This window comes from Myotis daubentonii, chromosome 16 (assembly GCF_963259705.1).
Source record: "Myotis daubentonii chromosome 16, mMyoDau2.1, whole genome shotgun sequence".
NCBI lineage: Eukaryota > Metazoa > Chordata > Mammalia > Chiroptera > Vespertilionidae > Myotis > Myotis daubentonii.
This window is the reverse complement of record NC_081855.1, coordinates 42,331,039-42,352,997: the sequence shown is the minus strand read 5'-3', so window position 1 is coordinate 42,352,997 and position 21,959 is coordinate 42,331,039. Positions and strand designations below refer to the sequence as shown.

At 50.4% G+C, this 21,959-nt stretch overlaps 2 protein-coding genes across 2 annotated transcripts; one reads left to right on the top strand and one right to left on the bottom strand.

The window, feature by feature from the left end:
* Positions 1 to 1,094: 1,094 nt before the first annotated feature.
* On the top strand, positions 1,095 to 8,779 carry VAT1 (vesicle amine transport 1). The gene is made up of 6 exons (XM_059670289.1): positions 1,095 to 1,587; positions 4,555 to 4,762; positions 5,158 to 5,328; positions 5,423 to 5,512; positions 6,825 to 7,066; positions 7,213 to 8,779. Exons 1-6 carry the CDS (start codon positions 1,180 to 1,182, stop codon positions 7,294 to 7,296), a joined length of 1,203 nt encoding a protein of 400 aa, XP_059526272.1. The 5' UTR covers positions 1,095 to 1,179; the 3' UTR covers positions 7,297 to 8,779.
* Positions 8,780 to 8,930: 151 nt separating this feature from the next.
* Positions 8,931 to 21,600, bottom strand: IFI35 (interferon induced protein 35). The gene is made up of 7 exons (XM_059670290.1): positions 21,400 to 21,600; positions 10,890 to 11,009; positions 10,108 to 10,255; positions 9,905 to 10,011; positions 9,617 to 9,803; positions 9,417 to 9,523; positions 8,931 to 9,277 (listed from the first exon to the last, which is right to left on the bottom strand). Exons 1-7 carry the CDS (start codon positions 21,418 to 21,420, stop codon positions 9,086 to 9,088), a joined length of 882 nt encoding a protein of 293 aa, XP_059526273.1. The 5' UTR covers positions 21,421 to 21,600; the 3' UTR covers positions 8,931 to 9,085.
* Positions 21,601 to 21,959: the final 359 nt, after the last annotated feature.

The window sequence follows — 21,959 nt, the reverse complement described above, 5'->3', positions numbered from 1 at the left end:
CTTGGGGCTGGGGCGGGCGGGCCTTGGGTGGGATCAGCACACGCACGAGGCTCGGGCCTTTTGCGTGCCCACGCGTGCACGCCGGTGTGCTACTGCGGACACGCGCGGGGGCAACCATCCACTTCCTGAACGGGAGGCGCGAGATGGTGGGGAAGAAAGGAGACTTTAGGGTTCGGTCTGCCTCCTATATGCAGAGTGTCTTGGGGTTAGGAGGGTATGGACTCCATCACCCCCACCAGGAAAATGGTGACGTCATGGCTTTCTGTCCCCATGGCAACGGGAGGCCTAGTCTGGGGCTATGGTGACCTAACGGCTGGCCTGGTCTAGGTGAGAAGCAAGAATGAGTTTCTTCAGCCAAGCGCAGGGTGAAAAGTTTTGGGGGAGCTGCGTCCTCTGGTGGATACTTCGAGAGACAGAGATGGGGAGCGAAGAAGAGGCAGATCAAATTGCCCGGAGTGACAGCCCTGCTGGAGCCAGAGACAAACTCTAAAGTCACTTCAGGCTTGACCCGGAATCTAACAATAATCGAGCTTCTGTTTGGCCTTTGTATGACATCTTTTACTTTTGAAAAGCGCTCTTCACATCGAGGATACTCTATTTAATTTTATCGTTACCCCGTATCAAGCAGTATCTTACCGTTTTACAGAAGGGAAAATTGAAGCACAGAGCTTTAATAAACAAAATCAAGTGGAAAGTTTTTAAGACTCTATCTCCCTGCTCCACGTTTGCCATTGATAGACCACTCGGAATGGGTCACATAAGGGTAGAGTCCGAGTCTGAAGAACAACTTGGTTGGGTTCCGGTCTACAGGTGGCTAGCTCTCCAACTTTGAAGTCAGCTCAGATTTTGAGATCGTCCTTCAGACTGCCCCTTAACAAATATTTTAACTTGCGTAAGGTTTATGATGAATACACAAATTAAATCGCGATCTGCATGACCCCAAGAATTGCCCTCGCTCCGTCTGTCCGCAGAGGTGCCAGTCTCCAGTTTTCTCGCGCCCCGCAGCACCCGCACTGTGGCCTTGGCCCTTTAAGGGGGCGCGCGAGGCCCCGCCCCTGGGCCGGCGCCCCGCCCCTTCTTCTCCGGGTCCACAGCCGCGGCTCGTCCCGACGCGCGCCCCGCCCTCCCCAGCTGTGCACCCTTAAGCCCAGCTGTGCGCGCACGTCGGGAGTCCCAGCCATGTCCGCGGAGAGAGAGGCAGCCGAGGTGGCCACCGTGGTGGCGGCGGCCGAGGCAGGGCCGGCAGAAGACGTCTCTTCGCAGCCCCCGAGCGCCGAAGCCATGGGCGACGCCCAGCCACCCGCGGCCTCCGAGGGGGCCGCGGCCGCTGCGCTGCCGCCGCTGCGCTGCCTGGTGCTCACGGGCTTCGGCGGCTACGACAAGCTGAAGCTGCAGAGCAAGCCGGCCGCTCCCCCGGCCCCCGGCCCCGGCCAAGTGACGGTGCGCGTCCGGGCCTGTGGGCTGAACTTCGCGGAGATTATGGCCCGGCAGGGGCTCTACGACCGGTCGCCGCCGCTGCCCTTCACTCCGGGCATGGAGGGCGCAGGAGTCGTGGTCGCAGTGGGCGAGGGAGTCAACGACCGCAAGGTAAGCGGACCAGCCCAGGGCAGGGCTGGGCAGGTAGCTGGGCAGGAGTGGGAGGGCTCCGGGGGTGTGGCCGGGCGGGGGAAACTGGCAGGGATCTGGGCAGACGGGCATGGAAGACGTAGGATAGGAAAGGGGACTGGGTTCAGAAGCGCCTGGAAAACTGGCTTTATATCTGGGGGTGGGGTGAGACGGAGTTATCCCCACTTCCCAACCTTTTTTAATTGTGGCCGCCGCCCATTAGCAGCGCTGGTGGTGGTGGTGGGTGTGTGGGGGGAAAACAATAAGGCGCCCGTGCGCATGCGCGTAATGACCTTTTTTTTTTCTCTCTCTTTCCCCCCTCCCCACCACCCCCCCTCCCCCCGCAATCCCCGGGAAAACCACACCTGTACCCCTACCCCAACAAACACTCCCCGGGTGATTGTGGTCTGTGACCCCAATCCGTGCCTCGTTCCTCAAGGGAGCTTGAGGAGCTGTGCAGTCAGGGTTGGGCGGCGGCACAGGGCTGCGCCAGAGCCCCAGTCACATGCAGCCCCGTGGTCTGTGGGGGTGTGAGGCGGCCCCGCCCAGAACAGGGCCAGAGACGAGGCACGCCCATCATTTGGAAGAGAGGGAGCCTGCCGCCACCCCTCCACCGGCCCCACGATGCCAATCTGATTTTGGTGGGGGCCAGGGAGGGGGGAGATAAGGGTACGGAGTTCGAGATTGGGCTCTGTCTCCCGAGACTGCAATATCTCCTCCTCCTCCGGTGACTCAAACATCGGGTCACGACCCCCGTGGCTGCCCTGGGCAACGTCCCAGCGGGCAGAGCCTGCCTCAGCCTTCCTTGTGGAGGACCCTCAGAACCCCTGGCAGAGGTTATTTGGACTGGGGTTGGGGGGTGTGGCACCCAGAGCAGGTTGGCCCAGCTCTGCCGGTCTGATTCTCTTTTTTGTTTATCATTAATCTTGGCCACAACCCTGGACACCGGAGAGTTCCAAATGATCAACTTTTTGAGAGACTTGGAGTGAGCCTGTGCGTGTCATTTGTTTAGGGGTTTCTTTTCAAATCAGGCCCCCCGCAAGAGAGGCCCCTCACATGCAGCCTTTCTCTTGCTGGACCTGCCAGTCCTAAATCCCAGAGCTGGAACTTTTGGATTTATTTGTACATGCAAACATATTCTCTTTAAAGGGCTTCTTCCTGGATTCAGCTCTGACCCCACCCTTTCCACTGACTTCTAAATAATCCCACTCTTGAGAGGGTGCTAAGAGGAAATTTTTAAAGAATATATTTTATTGATTTTTTTACAGAGAGGAAGGGAGAGAGAGTTAGAAACATCGATGAGAGAGAAACAATGATCAGCTGCCTCCTGCACATCCCCCACTGGGGATGTGCCTGCAACCAGGGTACATGCCCTTGACTGGAATCGAACCTGGGACCTTTCAGGCCGTAGGCCGACGCTCTATCCACTGAGCCAAACCAGTCAGGGCAGGAAATTTTTTTAAATGGGGGGAGTTGTAGTTCATGCTGCTGAAGGCCACCCACCTAACCTCCCCTCCCCACACTTTCCACTTGGTAAATACAGGATATCCTGTCCAGGGCAAGAATCTGACTGTAAGAGGCTGGATTCTGTGGGGAGGGCTGCCTCCCTGCCTCCTGATATCAGGGCTGACTCTGCTCTGTGCTGGGCTGAGTGGTGGGCATTAGTCTGGGTAAGTGGTCAGCCTTGTTCTGGGCCAGACCTGGGCCTGGTCACCAACCAGACTGACCACTGCACCTTTCCCAGTCCTCCAGGGTGACTGCCGAGTCTGCAAATCCTGAGTCTTGAGGTGGAATGCTTTCATTCCCCACACCCCATCTCAGATCAGTGCCTGAAGGGAAAGATCCTAGCCTGCCCTCAATCTTCCTCATCAATGGCATGTGGGGCCTTGAGGACATGAAAAATGGTGTGTGGGAGAGTCCCATCCCGCTTCCGCATGGATCCCAAACCTCGTTAATATACAGAATTCCCATCATTCCTGACAGGGGCCAAGACAGGCCCGGATTGTCCCAGAACAGCACCCACACCTCCCTCTCCAGCTCTTCAAAGAGTGAGGAGGGGCCTTCCTTTCTCCTGAGAATGCTCCCTTCCCCTGCCCTAAGCTGAAAGGAGGCTCCTACAGGTGGCTAAGAGTTAGGAAAATGCCTTTTCCTGGTGGGCGGGATTGTGTGGCTCTTCTTGTCCATCACCTCTCCCCTCAACACACACATCTCTGGGTGAAAGTGTTTCCTGGGCCCCCAGGGCTGGCTCAGATACATCTCCTGAGGGAACCACACCCAGCTCTAACTGGTCAAAGATCTTTACCTGTACTATGGTACGGACCTTATCACGTACTCCCTCTTCCTTCAGTTACTGGGATTGGTCACCTTCCCTCCTGGTTACTGTTGTTGTCATTATTGTTGTTGTTATTATTATTTAATACCACTAAGTGTCTACTATGTGGCCAACATTTGGCTAAAAAAAAGACTAAACGATTTTTTTGTCACTTAATCCTCACAACTCCCTAATTTACGGGTAGGAAAACTGGGGCTCAAAAAAGTTAATTTTCTGTTAGCCAATGTCACATCGTCAATGAACAGTGGAGCCTGTTTTTTTTAACAGAAGCAGTTGGATCTCTTCAATACTTTATGCTGTCCCAACTGTAAGCTTCGTGGGTCAGGGACCTTACACAATAATGAAGTCTAATATCTGTAAAATGGAGATAAGGATAATATCTACCTTAAAGAGCTGGGGTAAGGATTAGTTAAGTGTTTATATATAAAGCACTTACAATATAGCCTGGACCTTGGGAAGCACTCAGTAAAGATAAGTTGTTATTGTATGTGATGACATTACTATTACCATTGCTCCTTCATTACCAGGAAGAGGGCCTTGTACATAACAGAAGGTCATAAATTGCCAATGAGTGAATGAATGAGTGACTTAATCATGCTCTTCTTTCATTCTTCAAGGTAGGGGATCGGGTGATGGTGTTGGTGCGCTCGGGCATGTGGCAGGAGGAGGTGACTGTGCTCTCAGCCCAGACCTTTCTGATGCCTGAGTCCATGACCTTTGAGGAAGCTGCTGCCTTGCTGGTTAATTACATCACAGCATACATGATCCTCTTTGACTTTGGCAACCTACAGCCTGGCCAAAGCGTCTTGGTACACATGGCTGCAGGTAACAGGCCCCTTTCTTTTATCCCCCTTCCTTACCCAGATTTCTTCCTGAGGCCCCTTCTCAGTAGCATGTCTGGACTGTTGCCATGGTAACACCAGGCTGCCTTGGCCTATGGCGCCCAAGGCCTCTGCAGTATTGTTGCCGTGGCAACATTCAGGCACCAGATCCAGCCTTGTGTGCTATCCATAGCAACATGCTGTGGCCCAGCACCCCTTCCTTGCCGCTACCCTTCCCCCAATTTTCAATCATAGAAATTGGACATGAGATGCACGCAGAAAGCCTCCAAATGAGCCCAGACAAAACGAAGATGATGGGGTTGGTCCTTGAGAGGCAAGACAGGAGACTGGTGGCTGGGTGACTGTATATCCCCTACTTATGAAAGTGTCTTGCTGCAGGGGGTGTGGGTATAGCCGCCTTGCAGCTCTGCCGAACAGTGGAGAATGTGACAGTGTTCGGAACGGCCTCAGCCAGCAAGCATGAGATGCTGAAGGAGAACGGGATCACATATCCCATTGACTACCACACGACTGACTATGTGGAAGAGGTCAAGAAGATCTCCCCCAAAGGTGGGGTCAGGGTATGGGATGGCCTGGGACAGAGGGGAGGTCTCCAAATCTGTGGATTCTAATGCTGCTCCTGGTTCCCCTTATTCTGTGACAGGCGTGAACATCGTTATGGACCCTCTGGGTGGGTCAGATACTGCTAAGGGCTACAACCTCCTCAAACCCATGGGCAAATTGATCACCTATGGTAAGTCAGGGGGCCAGAATGGAGAGGGATATAGGGACCCAGGGCTTTTGAAGGAAGAAGGGGCAGGGACCCAGGTGCTGTAGAGAGAGTGCCAGGGCTAGGATGGCCCTGAGATGTTGCACTCAGATTGCTGCCTCCTGGGTGCAGCTATTGTCATTTTCTTTCACAACCTTCCATGTGAGTCACAGGAAATTGTATTCTTTCTGTGCTGCTGTTTGGAGATTTTTCTTTTATAAAAAATATATTTTTATTGATTTCAGAGAGGAAAAGAAAAGGAGAAAGATAGAAAGATCAATGATGAGAGAGAACCATTGATTGGCTGCCTCCTGCATGCCCCACACTGGGGATCGAGCCCACAACCTGGGCATGTGCCCTTGACTGGTATCGAACCCAGGACCCTTCAGTCCACAGGCCTCCGCTTTATCCACTGAGCCAAACCAGCTAAGGCTGGGGATTATTCTTGATGCACAATCACCCAGTCTGCCTTCCTCTGTTCTACCCTCCTGGCTTCTTAGACAACTGCATTTCCATTTAAAAAACCATTTCAGCCGAAACCGGTTTGGCTCAGTGGATAGAGCGTCAGCTTGCGGACTGAAAGGTCTCAGGTTCGATTCCGGTCAAGGGCATGTACCTGGGTTGCGGGCACATCCCCAGTAGGAGATGTGCAGGAGGCAGCTGATCGATGTTTCTCTCTCATTGATGTTTCTAACTCTCTATCTCTCTCCCTTCCTCTCTGTAAAAAATCAATAAAATAAAAAGAAAAAGAAAAAAGAAACTCTTAAAAAAAAAAAAAAAAAGCCGAACCGGTTTGGCTCAGTGGATAGAGCGTCGGCCTACGGACTGAAGGGTCCCGGGTTCGATTCCAGTCAGGGGCATGTGCCTTGGTTGCGGGCATATCCCCACTGGGGGGCGTGCGGGAGGCAGCTGGTCGATGTTTCTCTCTCATCGATGTTTCTGACTCTCTGTCCCTCTCCCTTCTTCTCTGTGGAAAATCAATAAAATATATTAAAAAAAAAAACAAAACCATTTCATATACCTGAAACCAATACAAAATAGTATTAAATGTAAACTGCCACTGAAAAACAAAATTAAAAAACCATTTTGCATAAAAACAAACAAAGATTAGAACCATTTTTTAGTTAGATGGAGTCTTTTTGGGCCTCGTAGCCTGCAGGTAGTGGATTATCCTGTCACTTCCTGGCACTAGTGTGGATAATTGTAAGGGGCCCACAGGGGGCACATGAACATGGATCTAGAACACAGAGCTGTGCCTGGCACCTGGATTCATAGGCTATGTCTCCTTGCCTCTCAGGAATGGCCAACCTGGTGTCAGGCCCCAAGCGGAACCTGATGACCATAGCACGTATATGGTGGAATCAGTTCAGCGTGACAGCTCTGCAGCTGCTGCCGGCCAACCGGGCTGTGTGTGGCTACCACCTGGGCTACCTGGATAGTGAGATGGAGCTGGTCAGTGGTGTGGTGACCCGCCTCGTGGCTCTGTACAATCAGGGCCACATCAAACCTCACATTGACTCTGTGTGGCCCTTCGAGAAGGTCAGTGTGATGGCTGTGCAGGGAGGGCCTGGGCAGGACCCTGCAAGGCTGTGGTCCTAGGGGTAGGGTTCCTGGGGGGAGGAGAGCCTCCTCCTGTAGGCTGACTCTCTGGAGCACTGGGAGCAGCGTCTTGTCTTCCTTTTCAGGTGGCGGATGCCATGAGGCAGATGCAGGAGAAGAAGAATGTGGGCAAAGTCATCCTGGTGCCTGGGCCAGAGAAGGAGAACTAGGATGGGGGCTGGGAGACCCTCGGGAAGAGAGAAGCTGGGAAGCCAGGTTATGTTGGCCCCCAGATCCTCAAATTTCATCCTCTATCATAATGCTCTGCCCTCTTTCCCCCAAAGGTCTCCGTGGTGATGACCTCTCCCCTGCCCTGTTTTTTCTCTTTAGCCAGGGCTGCCCCCTCCCTCCTTCCTGCCCTCTGAAGAGGTTGGGAAGTGACCACTTGGATGTCTGGGCCCCGCCAAGGGGACAGGGAGGGACAGAGGGAGACCGGCTGCTTCCTGCCCCCACCCTTTCCCTGGGCCTGCTGTGCTGCTTTTGTGCCAAGGCTAGCCAACCCCTTCCTGTTCTGTTCTACGTGCTTCTGCCTCTGCCTCATCTCCCCTCCTGCCCCTGCCCCACTACCTCCCCCAAAGAAATGAAATGTCAGCTCAGGATATGGGGCCAATCTGTGTGAGTCCAGCATGTCCCTGTTTCGCCCTAGTATCCCTTCAACCCAGGCCGACCAGCGCCCACCTCTGAACTTCTTTGCCTCATTGTATGGCCTCATCTTCTTGTCCCCCAACTTCTTAAGCACAATTGGGCTTCTTCCACCTCCAGGTTTCCTGCCACTCTTAACCAAGGTTCCTCTTACAACACGGGCAGGAATCACAACGGGTCCCCCAGGTCACAACTCTGGGAGGGATGCAGAGGCCCCCTTCCTTCACTGAGTTCTCTGGATTTGTTCTCAGTGCCTTAGCAATGGAAGACCTGTGCTTGTGTATACGTAGGGGTCCCTGTCTCACACCTCCTTCTCCACCCTTGTACTCCCCAGTGCCTTCCTTGTTTTGATGGAGCTGGGTTCTACTGTTTGCCAGTTCCACAACACCTCCAAAAATCTGTGAGTGTGCCAGTGTCGGGGCAGAGGCAGCCCCTCGCCTCCTAGGTCCTGTGCCATATCCTGCCTCTCTCTGGGGCTGTCATTTCTCTCTCAATGGTTGAGAAGAAAGCGGTGGGGAGGTTTTCTCAGCCTTGCAGATAAGGATGGCATTTACCAGCCAGAGCTCTGGGAGTCAATGCCGTCTATTTCTTGTTCTGGGACCAAAGTAAAAATTAAAGCACATCCCTGTGCAGTTATGGGAGGCCCCCTGCCCCCTGCCTTCTCAGAGCAGGGAGGTACCTTTCCAAACTCAGCCCCAAACTTTGTTTACATGGGTGGGGAGATGGAGTGAGGCAGTAAAATGGGGTGGTGGGGAGCGGGTTGGGAACTGGGCCCTGGGAACCAAAGTGGGGACTTCCTAGGGTTCAGGTGTAGCTCCCTCTGCTCTCTGAGCTGGAATTAAGAAGGGTTATTGACCCAGCCATTGCCAATGGGAGGTGGCGGGGAGGGGTTCAGCCTCTTCATTGTCTAAATGAGGCCTAAAGGGTGTGAAGTGCGACTTCTGCTTTTGTGTACCCCACCCCATGACCGAAGCTGCCTTTGTGTTTGTGTCAATAAAAAGCTAAACCCTGGATCCTGGCTGTGGCCTCTGAGAGTGGAGGGGAAGGTCAATGGGGAAGGTCAGTGCTGGTAGCAGAAGGGAGGGTTTCTGCCCTCCCCCCAGCCTCCTTCCTTGCCCAAATCAAGTTTCCTTTCATGAAATGAAATGAGGAAGGAGATCACTCCAGGCAGGCACTTTTACTGTCTGGGACAGCGTTTCACAACTCAGAGTCCTGCCCTCCGTTGACTAGCATGATCTTGATCATCCACATGCACCCAACCCCAGCCCAGTTTGAGAACCTTGGCAGAAGGCTGGAGGGCGATGAGAGGGTAGGCTCCTAGCTGGACTCGGTGGTGAAGACCGCCAGGCGTTGCTCTCCTGGGGGCACGACTGTCAGGGCCTCCACCTCCCCTCCCCCACGGGTGGGCTTCTGGAAATGGACCTGCAGGACATCCTGCAGCTCGGGGCCATCCAGCACATCGGGAATGTTGAGCACCTGCACTGCCTGTGGCACTGGCTGGAACCTGATCTGGAAAAGGAGTCCAGAGATGAGCAAAGGCTCATGGGAGTCAGGCTGGGGCCAAGGGTGGAGCAGGCAGTGCCCATGGGAGCATGAGAGGGGCAGACAGGTTACTTGGCCAGCCCCCGTTCCCCACCTTCCTACTTACCTCTGCCTTCTGGATCTCTCCGCTCATGTAGGGAGAGACTTTCAGAGGGAACTGCCGCCCACCCAATGGCACCGTGAACTGGCCAATCCGGCACAGGTTCTGGGCCACTGCAGGGACAGGAAGGGATAGGCCTTTAGCATCAAGGGCTTTCCTCCTCCGGGGCTGATGCATCTGCCCTAATCTCCCTGAGAGAGCCTTACCTTCATCCTTGGCAAAGCCCAGCATGACACCCCCATGCAGCATTTCCCGAGTCTCCACATCTCCACCCCCGTTCTTGGTCTTGCCAAAGAAGAGCTCCAGCTTGTCCAGCAGCTCCTCCTCACTCAGCTTGAGCTTAGCAGGAAACCCACTGACCAGCACTCTCTGGCTACTCATCTGGCTGGACACCTAGGGGTAGACAAGAAGGAGTGGTTCCAGGCACAGCCCCACTCCCCAGTGTCCAAGTGCATGGCACCCCTGCAGGTCCCAGAACTCTGCCACTCTATCACCTGGATGGTTGTCACCACGGGTAGCTCCACGGGCTGGACCTGCACCCGCAGCCGGCACTCTTCCAGCTCAATCTGATGCTCCTTTTGTCGTAGCACCTGCTTGGCCACTGGATGGGGGGTGAGGGGTTGGGGGTTGGGGGGGAGGCAGGATCAGTACTGCGAAGCCTCCCAGCCTCCCTCCCAAGGCTTCCCAGTGAGCTCACCCTTGGGGTCATCGAAGATGACCAGAGCAGAGCCTCCAGGCATAGGGTAGCAGATCTGCAGGTCGGAAACCAAAGACTTGGGCGCTTCCATCCCTTCCTGAATGTGTCCTCGGAACACCAAGGGGACTTCAGGCACTGGGAATGGGACCTGGAGATGGGGAGGAGGGGGCGATGTAGCCTTCAAGGGTGGGGGAGCTCTCTACTCCCTCCCAGGAGGAAAGTGTCCCTAGTTTCATGTGATTGATACTGAGTGCAAGGGGTGAATACGTTTCATGGAAGAAGAGCTGGGTAAATAAGTGGATGAAAGCAGGTCAAGCTTGTTCTGGCACTTAAAGTATTTTTTTTGTTTGTTTTGTTAATCCTCACCCAAGGATATTATTTCCCATTGATTTTTAGAGAAAGTAGAAGTGGGAAGGGGAGAGAGAGAGGGAGAAACATTGATGTGAGAGAGACACATCAATTGGTTGCCTTCCCCATGCACCCCAACTAGGGCCAGGGACTGAACCTGCAACCCAGGTACGTGACCCTTTGGTGCACAGGCCGGCCAATGCTCTAACCACTGAGCAACTGACCACGGCTGTCCTGGCACTTTATATACAAGATTTTAGTTTGTCCTCACACAAGCCTATGAAGGAAGTAACTCTCCTTTACAGATGAGAAAACGGATCCAGAGGGTTCCAGTAACATCCTCTAGGGTACGCAGCAAGGAAGTGGCAGAGCCAGGAGTGAAACTAAGAACTCCCCAGCTCTTTCTGCCAGGCCACACCCCTCTCCCAGCTTACCTTGTCTTGGGGGGAGTTCCTGAGCCCCCTTTTCAGCTGCTGCAGTTCCTGCAGCCTCATCTGTAGTCTGGCCTGCTCCTCCTGAAGGGATTGTATCAGGTCCCCCTTCCTGTAGCATGCCTATTAGGACAGACAGAACAATCAGATATCCACCAGCCTTTCCAGGGGAAGGGGGTCCTACTCTGGACTCTCTCAGCTTAAGAACAATCCAACCCCTTTACCCGGCCCTGGGCGGGTCCTGGCCCCTCTACTCAGGACTTGGTGGCCTCAGCCACTCTCTGAAGGGCAGAAGCCTTTGCAGCAGCCATGGCTGGTTTATTATTGACCCACAGAGCAGGGCCGATCAGGGGGTTGGGGCGCCTTCCCCTGTCACGAACAGAGCAGGGTGGATAGGGAGGTTGTGGCCCTGCCCCCTGTCACACACAGAGCCGCAGGGCGATCAGGGGGTTTGGGCGCTGCCCCCTGTCACGCTGATCCCGGTGCCAGGAGGCCTCTCAGCTCCGTTGATCCCAGTGCTGGGAGGCATATTACCCTTTTACTATATAGAATAGAGGCCTGGTGCACGGGTGGGGGCCGGCTGGTTTGCCCTGAAGGGTGTCCTGGATCAGGGTGGGGGTCCCCACTGGGGTGCCTGGCCAGCCTGGATGAGGGGATGATGGCTATTTGCAGCTGGTCACACACCCTTCAGGGTGGGGGTCCCCACTGGGGTGCCTGGCCAGTCTGGGTGAGGGGCTGAGGCTGGGACTGAAGCTCCCAACTGCTCCTTTTTTTCTTTTTTTCTTTTTTATTCTGGGCCAGCTTTAGCTCTGAGGGTCCAGCTCTTAGGCCTCCGCTGCTGAAAGCAGGTATCTGGTTTGTTTCGGTTCTCGAAACTCTGTATCAACTCCAGCTCTGAGATCCCAGCCGGCTGAAAGCTGGTTTCTGGAGTTTTGTTTAGCGTCTATATTTGTTACAATGTTTGAAACTGCAGGCTCAGAGGCCTGCAGCGGCCTGCAGGGAATGTTGGAGTCCTCCGTCACTGAAGCAAGCAAGCCTCATGTTAGTTTCAAGCTGCCTGGCTGCCGGCCGCCATCTTGGCTGACAGTTAATTTGCATATTGCCCTGATTAGCCAATGGGAAGGGTAGCGGTCGTACGCCAATTACCATGTTTCTCTTTTATTAGTGTAGATATCACTCAGTTCTTCCAGCAACCCTCTTGTCCTTATTTTACAGATGAGGAAACCCAAAGCTCAGAGAGGTTAAGTGATTTGCCTGAAGTAATTCAGCCCTATCAGTGTGACTCCACACTGTTAATTTGTGCTCTACAGTGAAGAAATCAAGCACAGAGTTGGGGAGTAATGTACCCCACACTTTGCCAGTGTGTCCCTTGACTGCCACCCTTTCCATTGTTCCAAGCAGCCTTTTAGGCTGGTGCCATTTGGAGCAGGCTGAGAGAGAGAGAGAGAGAGAGAGAGAGAGAGAGAGAGAGAGAGAGAGAGAGAGAGAGAGCGCTGACAACATGGGCAGGGGAATGACACCAGGGATATGAATAAATGCACCTTTGTTTGTGGGTTGGAACAGTTGTTAGCTGGCATAGTTCACTCAGTGGTTGGGAAGCCTGAAAAATAAGGTCAGCCCAGAATCTAAGTGTGAGCTCACGTGGGGAGATGGGACTCTGTCCTGGTCTTCGCTGTATCTCCAGTGCTCAGCGGAGTCCCTGGCACAAAACAGGCATTTGGCAAAGTGTGTTGAATGAATGAATGAAGTGAATGAATAATAGGACAAAAGCATATTACAGAGGGTATTGAAGACATTCAGTGAGTTCACTCTCATTTTAAGCAGAGAAAAACTAGGGCTTGATTAATGCTGGTTTATGAGTAGTGAGAAAGGTACCTCATTTTTTTTCTTTCATTCTTTATATTTCTGTAAACAAGGGGTCACTAACTCAGTGCCTATAAGGGCCAGTTAGATGACATCAGTAAGTCAAGGGTGCCAGTATAGTGTGATAAGGAGTGGTGGAGAGCCTGACAAACTGGAGAGGGCGTATATCCCCGCTACAGTGACAACTCTTCTTAGCTCTAACCGAGTTTTTTCACATGGGCGTGTGTTGTGGTTCCAGTATCCCCTATCTCTCCATTTGAAAGGGAAATCAGAAACCTGAATTTTTATTTGAAAAAGATGACTCAATGTAAAAAATATATGAAAAATAAAATACATTGGTGGGTTGTAATCAGTCCGCAGTTCATTCTCTTTATACTTCTGCTTTAAATATTGACATAATTACACATAATTGAAAATCTAGTAATTGGCAATGCTATTTTTTTTTGCCTTTTTTTAAAAATATATTTTATTGATTTTTTACAGAGAGGAAGGGAGAGAGATAGTTAGAAACATCGATGGGAGAGAAACATCGATCAGCCGCCTCCTGCACATCTCCCACTGGGGATGTGCCCGCAACCCAGGTACATGCCCTTGACCGGAATCGAACCTGGGGCCCTTCAGTCCGCAGGCCGACGCTCTATCCACTGAGCCAAACCAGTTTCGGCTATTTTTTTAAAAATATATTTTTATTGATTTTTTACAGAGAGGAAGGGAGAGGGATAGAGAGTTAGAAACATCGATAAGAGAGAGACATGGATTAGCTGCCTCCTGCACACTCCCCACTGGGGATGTGCCCGCAACCAAGGTACATGCCCTTGACCGGAATCGAACCTGGGGCCCTTCAGTCCGCAGGCCAACGCTCTATCCACTAAGCCAAACCGGTTAGGGCGGCACATGCATGGGTTTCAGGTTGATCCTTGGTAGGGGGCGTGCAGGAGGCAGCTGATGAATGTTTCTCTCTCCTTCTCCCTTCTTCTCTATCTAAAATAAATAAAAACAGCCTGGCTGGCATGGCTCAGGGGTTGAACATTGAGGAGATCACGGTTCAGTTCCTGGTTGGGGTATATGCCTGGGTTGTGTGCTCAACCCCCAGCATGGAGCATGCAGGAGGCAGCTGATTGATGATTCTCTCTCTCTCTCCCTTCCTCTTTGAAATCAATAAAAATAAAATGAAATTAAAAATATTTAAATAAATAAATGCAAGCCGTCTGGTGCTCCACTGAAAAAAAAGTGCAACCGAATCTACATTGAACTCATTGAGAAACTATAAATTCTGGATACATTTTGGGTAAGTTTATGATTTAAAGTTAATTTTGACTACATATAATCTTCTGGCTTACTTGCTGAGTTTAGAACCTCATTACCCCATTAGATAAAACCTCATGCTATCTATATTCATCATGGGAGTATTAGGAGGCAGGTTAGCATAATGGTTAAAAGCACAAACTCTGGGGCCAAACCTCTGGGGTTTATATCAGCTCATTTTACTACTGCAAGTTTTTAAACTCTCTGTGTCTTGGTTGCCTCACCTGTAAAATGGGTGTAATAGCAGTTTCCACCTGTATTTACTTTTTAAAAAATCATCACTTGAGGATATGTTTTTATTGATTTTAGAGAGAGGAAGGGAGGGAGGGAGAGAGAAAGAGGGAGAGAAAGAGAGAAACATTGATGTGAGATAGGCACATTGGTTGGCTCCTGCTCTTGCCCCGACCGAGGATTAAACCTGCAACCTAGGTATGTGCCCTGACTGGGAATCAAATCCGCAACTTTTTGGTGTATGGGACGATGCTCCAATCAACTGAGCCACCCAGCCAGGCACCTGTAATTAATTGTTTGGAAGTGGTGCATGGCACATAAGTGCTATATGTTATATGTTTTCTATTTTAATAAAATCCCTTTTTTAGATGAGGAACCTGAGGTTCATCAAGGTTAATTGATGGACCAAAGTTAGTCAAACCCAAGGCTATTGAAGACACATAAGGTCAAGGACAGGACTTGGTGGACAGGTCTCTGGGTTAGAACAGCATGTGGTGATGGTTGAAGCCAAGAGGATGGAGGAGCTCTCTGAGGAAAAGAGCCTTAAAAAAAAATCTCTGAGGGTACCTGGTCAGGGGTCAGGAGAGAATGCAGGGAAGAAATAGAAGATATGGTCAGAGACAAGCAGGGCCAGGCCAGGATTGGGAAGTGTCAGACACAAAGGAGAAGGAGGGATGAAACTGGCTACCCGAAGGCCATTCATTCACTGCCCACTTACTCATTCACTCACTCAACAATCAGCATCTACCATCGGCCAGGCCCTGTTCTAGGCTCTGGGGACACAGAAGTGAACACGACAGACAAAACTTCCTTGTGGAGTTTAGGTAAAATGTACATCAGGTGAGTGATAAGTGTTATGGATAAAAACAAAGCAGAGAATGTTGGGGGATAATTTTAAATGGGGTAATAAGAATAGGCCTCGCCGAAACCGGTTTGGCTCAGTGGATAGAGCGTCAGCCTGCGGAATGAAAGGTCCCAGGTTCGATTCCGGTCAAGGGCATGTACCTGGGTTGCGGGCACATCCCCAGTAGGAGATGTGCAGGAGGCAGCTGATTGATGTTTCTCTCTCATTGATCTTTCTAACTATCTCTCTCCCTTCCTCTCTGTAAAAGTTCAATAAAATATATTAAAAAAAAATAGGCCTCACTGAGATATCTGAGCATATAGTTGAAGGAGATGAAGGAGCAAGCCATACATGTGGGGAGAAGTTCTATGCAAAGGGAATAGCAAGTGCAAAGGCCCTCAGGTAGGAGTTTGTCAGGTGTATTTGGGGGATAGCAAGGAGACCAATGTGGGAAACCGAGCAGGTGAGGGAGAGCGGTTGGAAATAAAGTCACAGAGGGGTGTGGATCATGCAGGGCCTTTTACTTGATGTGAGGTGGGAAGCCATAGGCAGGCTTCAATGTTAACAGGATTTCTTGGCTGTTGCAAGAGTAGATTGATGTGGGGAATTAGCATAAGCAGGGAGACCATTTAGGAGGCCATTACAGCATCCAGGTGAGCGATGTTAGTGACTTGGACCAGGTGGTAGCAGTGGAGGTGGTGAAGAGTAGTAAAGAGACATAATAGACTGTAGTTGCTGATGGATCAGAAATAGGGTGTGGAAGAAAGAGAGGAGTCTGGAATGACTCGAAAGCTTTTCTTTTTAATGTTTTTTTAAAAATTGATTTCAGAGAGAGGAAGGGAGAGGGAGGGAGGGAGGGAGAGAGAGAGAGAAACATCAATGATGAGAATCATTGATCAGCTGCCTCCTGAGCGTCCCCTACTGGGGATCAAGCCTGCAAACCTGGACATGTGCCCCAACAGGGAATAGAACCGGAGACCTCCTGGTGCATGGGACGATGCTCAACTAACTGAGCTATGCTGGTTGGGAAATTCTAAGCTTCTTGATCTGAGCAACTGGAGGGAAGAAAAGCCCTTTGCGGACATGAGAAAGATTGTGTGTGGAAGAGATTTGGGGCAGAAAGTTAGGGAGTTATTTTGAACATGTTACGTATGAAGTGCTATTCAACATCTCAGTCGAGATGTACAGTGGCAGTTGTCTCTACCAATCTAGCATTTAGGGAAGACGTTTAGGCTGGAAGTATAAATTTGGGAATTATCCACGTAGAGAGATTTAAAGTTACAAAACTAAATGAGACCAACAGGGGGATGGTGTAGACAGAGAAGAGGTCCAAGGGCTGATTTCCGGGGCATTCAACACTAAGAGGTCGGGGAATAAGGAAGAACCAGCCAAGAAGAGTGAGGAGGAAGGGCTAGCGAAACCCGAGGAAGAGGAGAGGTGTGAAGAATGAAGAAAGGTTTCAAGGAGGAGGAGGAGGAGCTAGCAGTTGTGCCGACTAAGATGGGGAATGAATCCTGACCACTATGGCTTAGTTGGTTGAGCATCGTTCGTGCACCAAAAGGTCATGGGTTCAATTCCCAGTCAGGGCACATGCCCAGGTTGTGTGTTTGGGGATGTTTCTCTCTCACATCAATGTTTCTCTCTCGCCCTCTCCTTTAGCTTTTCTCTAAAGTTAATAAAAACTATAAAGAAAAAGATGAGGAGTGAGAATAACCACTGAGATTGAGCAACAAAAAACAGTCCTGCTTATCATAAGGAAATGGTCAGAAGTTCATGTACAAGAATTCTTATTATTGTAGCCTGTTTATAACAAAACAGAAGAAATGCGCAACCACAGAGGAATCCTATCTAATAATAGACAAACATGGTAATTGACCATACCTCCACTATTAGCTTCGCATTGGCTAATCAGCAGGATATGCAAATTAACTGCCAACAAAGATGGCGGCCGGCAGCCATGCAGCTGAAGTGAACATGAGGCTTGCTTGCTCCAGTGATGGAGGAAGCCAAGGTTCCCCGCCTGCTGCAGCCCAGCTCTGAGCTCCATAAACAACAATGTTTCAATTATAGAAGCTAAACAAACCCCAGACACCTGCTTTCAGCCAGCCGTGGCCTCAGAGCTGGAGCCAGGCCTCAGAGCTGGAGGTAGAAGGTAAATAAATCCCAGAATAAAAAAAAAAGAAAAAAAAAGAGGCTGGGAGCTTCAGTCGCCCGCCAGCCTGAAAACAGCCCTCAGCCCCTCACCCAGACTGGCCAGACACCCCAGTGGGGACCCCCACCCTGAAGGGGGTGTGACCAGCTGCAAACAGCCATCATCCCCTCATCCAAGCTGGCCAGGCACCCAAGCCGGACCCCCACCCTGATCCGGGAGACCCTTCAGGGCAAACCAGCAGGCCCCCACCTGTGCACCAGGCCTCTATCCTATATAGTAACAGGGTAATATGCAAACTGACCCTAACAGCAGAAGGACTGGGAATGACTGGTCACTATGACACACACTTGCCGGGAGCCGGTCCATCCTTGCTATTTCAAGGGACCTGGCATATATGGCATACTGTTCTTAATATGTTTGCTCACCTTCTTGGCACTATGTGTTTTAACCAAGGTCACCTCTCTCTGAGAAAGGTTGTTTCTCCAGGTAGGGATTTTTCCCTGAAGTTAGGGAGGGAATAAAACCCCTTAACTAAGTGCCAGGCGGGTAATTAATCACTTTAACTACGAACAATCATGCTTAAGCTACATAATCTTTACTCCCTGGAATGGAGATAAGAAACGCCCTAACCTTTGGAATAGAGATTGATAGGATTGGAATCAACTGGTATAAATACAGATGTAACAAGACAACAGGAAACAGAACCTAGACACAGAACCTACATAGAACCTAGAGACAGAAGAACTTTGCTGGAGAGAACATGGCAAAAGATCCTGGACAGAAACTGGCAACAGAACCTAGAGACAGAACCTAGCGAGAGAACCTGGCTGAAGAACCTAGAGACAGAACCTGGCTACAGAACCTGGATAGAACATGGCAAGAGAACCTGACTAGAACCTGGTGACTGAACCTGGCTGGAGAACCTGGACAGAACCTGGCTGGAGAACCTAGCAAGGGAACATGGGTACAGAACCTGGCTGGAGAACCTGGAGAACCTGGCTGGAGAACCTAGCAAGAGAACATGGACACAGAACTTGGCTGGAGATTGTGGCTAGAGATCCTGGCAAGGCTGCTGATCAACTGAACGCTGTCTCCGTGTCATTCCTTCTTCGCTGACTTCGTCCACACCTTTGGGGACCCCTGGACCTGCTGTGGTTGGACCCCAGCACACACTGACCACAGGGGGCAGACGCTCAATGCAGGAGCTGCCCTCTGGTGGTCAGGGTGCTCTCACACGGGAGAAGCTCTGCTCAGCCACAAGCCAGGCTGATGGCTGCCAGTACAGCCGTGGTGGTGGGAGCCTCTCCTGCCTCCTCAGCAGCGCTAAGGATGTCTGACTGCAGCTTAGGTCTGCTCCCTGCTGGCAAATGGACATCCCCCGAGGGCTGCCGGGCTGCCAGAGGGATGTCTGATTGCCATTTTAGGCCCAATCCCCCGGGGAGCAGGCCTAAGCCAGCAAGTGGTCACCCCCGAGGGGTCCCAGACTGCGAGAGGGCACAGGCCAGGCTGAGGGACTCCCTCCCCCCGAGTGCACAAATTTTTGTGCACCGGGCCTCTAGTAGTTAAATAAATATAAAATATTACACAGCAATGAAAAGACATTAATGAAGAACAATTAACAACACAGAAAAATGCTCAGATTAAGGCAAAAAAGCAAAATATAAAACTGTATAGAAGATAGGATCCCTACTCTGTTGATTTAAAAAGTTTTAATTCATAAGGATATTTATTAATGCATAAAAAACCTCTGGAAAGATAGACATCAACATGTCAGTAATAAAGGGTTGTCTCTCAATAATGAATCAAAACTGGGACCCTTCAGTTGACAGGCCAACGCTCTATCCACTGAGCCAAACCAGCTGGGGCCCTTCTTTCCTTTTTAATATATAAAAGCCTTTAAGGAGTTTTAGCCCGGATGGCATGCTCAGTGGTTGTACTTCGACCTATGAACCAGGAGGTCACGGTTCAATTCCCGGTCAGGACACATGCCTGGGTTGCGGGTTCATTCCACAGTTAGGGGGCATGCATGAGGCAGCCAATCAATGATTCTCTCTCATCATTGATTGATGTTACTATCTTTCCCTCCCTGAAATCAATAATTATACACACACACACACATACACACACACACACACACACACACACACACACACATATATATATATACATATAATTTAAAATAAAGGAGTTTTAGTGGAGTGGTAGGCCTGAGGTGGGTGAATTGAGATGACCCTGGGGAACTGGGGTGATAACATTAACAATATTGAACATGTATTGAGTGCTTAGCATGTGCCAAGCAGTGTGTTAAGTTTTTACTATATTAATTTATGGGTTATCTAGCTTGATTCTTGCAGGTTGGTATTCTTATGAGGAAATGTTGCTATTCTTCTCATCTCACAGATAAGGAAATGGGCTTAGATGACAATTTTAGAATTCCCAGGGCCACACAATTGCAGGAACCAGGATTTGGAACCAGGCAGGTTGGCTTCAGACTTCAGGGGTGGGGAACATCCGGCCCGCCAAGGCATTGGGGTGAGTTAATTAAATGTTTGACCAAATATAACAGGCTAATTTATTTTTATTTTAAAAATTGCCGAAACTGGTTTGGCTCAGTGGATAGAGCATGAGCCTGTGGACTGAAAGGTCCCAGGTTCGATTCCGGTCAAGGGCATGTACCTGGGTTGCGGGCACATCCCCGGTGGGGGATGTGCAGGAGGCGGCTGGTCGATGTTTCTCTCTCATTGATGTTTCTGACTCTCTATCTCTCTCCCTTCCTCTCTGTAGAAAATCAATAAAATATATTAAAAAAAAATAATTTCAAAGAGGAAAGGGGAGGGAGAGATAGAAATGTCAATGATGAGAATCACTGATCAGCTGCCTCCTACATAGCCCCCACCGGGGATTGAGCCTGCAATCGGGGCATGTGCCCCAACCAGAAATTGAACCATGACCTCCTGGTTCATATGAAGCTCAACCATTGAGCCACACTGGCGGCCAGGCTAATTTTTAAGTTGATAATTTTGTATGGCCCGAAAATGATGTTAGAAATATTCAAATGGCCCTTGGCAGAAAAAAGGTTCTCAATACTGCTACAGAGCCTGTGGTCTTTCTTATTACATTTTAAGGGCAAATGAAAGTTTCTAAGTGAGAGATCAGCATATTTGTAGTGGGGTAGTAACGGGGAAGGAAAGACTGAATAAACTGGAGAGGGGATGAGATTCATTCATTCAACAGCTGTTTAATGAGTGTCTACTACATGCTAGGAGCAGTGCTAGGCACTGGGGTCAATGGTGAACTGGCTGGACCAGAGCCAGCCCTCGCAGAGCTTGGCCTGGCCTGAGCCGGGGTGTTCACAGGTCAGGAAATGGACAACAGACAGGAGGGAGCTTAGTTCCCAGAGGAGGCACACTTCTTCCTCTGACCCAGAAGAGGACCCAAGGTTGAGAAAGTGTAAGGAAGGGAGAATTTGTTGAAGATATCAGGAAATAAGAATGTGGGCATTTCTTGATTTAAAAAATATTTTTTTTCAGATCTCTTTAAAAAAATTGTATTTGATTTCCGAGAGAGTGAAACCCAGATTTGTTGTTTCACTTATTTATGCATTTGCTGGCTGATTCTTGTAATTTATGTGCCCTCCTTGGGGCCCAGTCCTCACAGGGCTCTATCTGGCCTGAGTGGAGGCCAGGAAATGGTGGACCACAAGAGGCAGCAGGGAGCTCAGTTCTCAGAGGAGGTACGTTTCTTCAAACTCACAATCTTGGTGTGTCAGGACGATGCTCCAACCTACGGAGCTACCCAGCCAGGGCCTTAAATGTTTAGAATTGTCATGAGAGCGATTCTTAAAATTTTAGATCACGGAACCTTTTGAGTATCTAATGAAACTATAGATTCTCTCCAGAAAAATGCATTCACACAAGGAATTCATCAGCTCCTGAGGTACAGATTATATAGCTTTTTCTTTGAGACAATGGGTTAGGGAACTAACTCGACAGAGGAGAGGCAATCCCAGCTTAGACCTTCAGCATGTTTAGATTGACAGGGAGAGGCTAGGACACCCGGCCAGGCCAAGAGGAATGCTCCCATTTCTCTCCACGCCCAACACCCTCCTCCTCACTTACGGGATCTGGAGTCACTGACATGGGTCTGGGGTCTGGTTGGCAAGAGCCGAGGCTTCAGAGCTGGAAACCAAGCGGCAGAATCCACCCAACAGAACTCTTGCTTCCACCTTCTGACACTTATCTCCCCTCAGAGCCTGAAAAGCACTTCGGAACGTTCTGCCTGCAGGCTCTTTGCTTCCACTTTCATTTCTGGGAAGTCCCTGCCCATTTAGTGCTCACATGGCCAGCTGCTTTTCCCCACCCCTGGGAGGAGACTTCCGGGTCTCTAAGTCAACTTCACCCAGCTATGTGGCCTTAGGGCAGCGGTTCTCAACCTGGGGGTCGAGACCCCGTTGGGGGTCGAACGACCCTTTCACAGGGGTTGCCTAAGACCATCGGGAAAACACATATATAATTAGATATTGTTTTTGTGATTAATCACTATGCTTTAATTATGTTCAATTTGTAACAATGAAATCGGGGGTCACCACAACGTGAGTATTAAAGGGTCGCGGCATTAGAAAGGTTGAGAACCACCGTCTTAGGGGAAACTACCTTACTAAACGCAAACTAAATTCTGG

What these genes read in the sequence shown, in the direction of transcription:
- VAT1 (XM_059670289.1), top strand. Translation starts at nt 1,180, where the DNA reads ATGTCCGCGGAGAGAGAGGCAGCCGAGGTGGCCACCGTGGTGGCGGCG. An exon ending in AGGGAGTCAACGACCGCAAG is followed by an intron (nt 1,588 to 4,554) that starts GTAAGCGGACCA and finishes TCATTCTTCAAG; the next exon opens with GTAGGGGATCGGGTGATGGT. An exon ending in GGGCAAATTGATCACCTATG is followed by an intron (nt 5,513 to 6,824) that starts GTAAGTCAGGGG and finishes CTTGCCTCTCAG; the next exon opens with GAATGGCCAACCTGGTGTCA.
- IFI35 (XM_059670290.1), bottom strand. Translation starts at nt 21,420, where the DNA reads ATGTCAGTGACTCCAGATCCC. An exon ending in TGTCAGTGACTCCAGATCCC is followed by an intron (nt 11,010 to 21,399) that starts GTAAGTGAGGAG and finishes CTGTCCTAATAG; the next exon opens with GCATGCTACAGGAAGGGGGA. An exon ending in GGGCTTTGCCAAGGATGAAG is followed by an intron (nt 9,524 to 9,616) that starts GTAAGGCTCTCT and finishes CTGTCCCTGCAG; the next exon opens with TGGCCCAGAACCTGTGCCGG.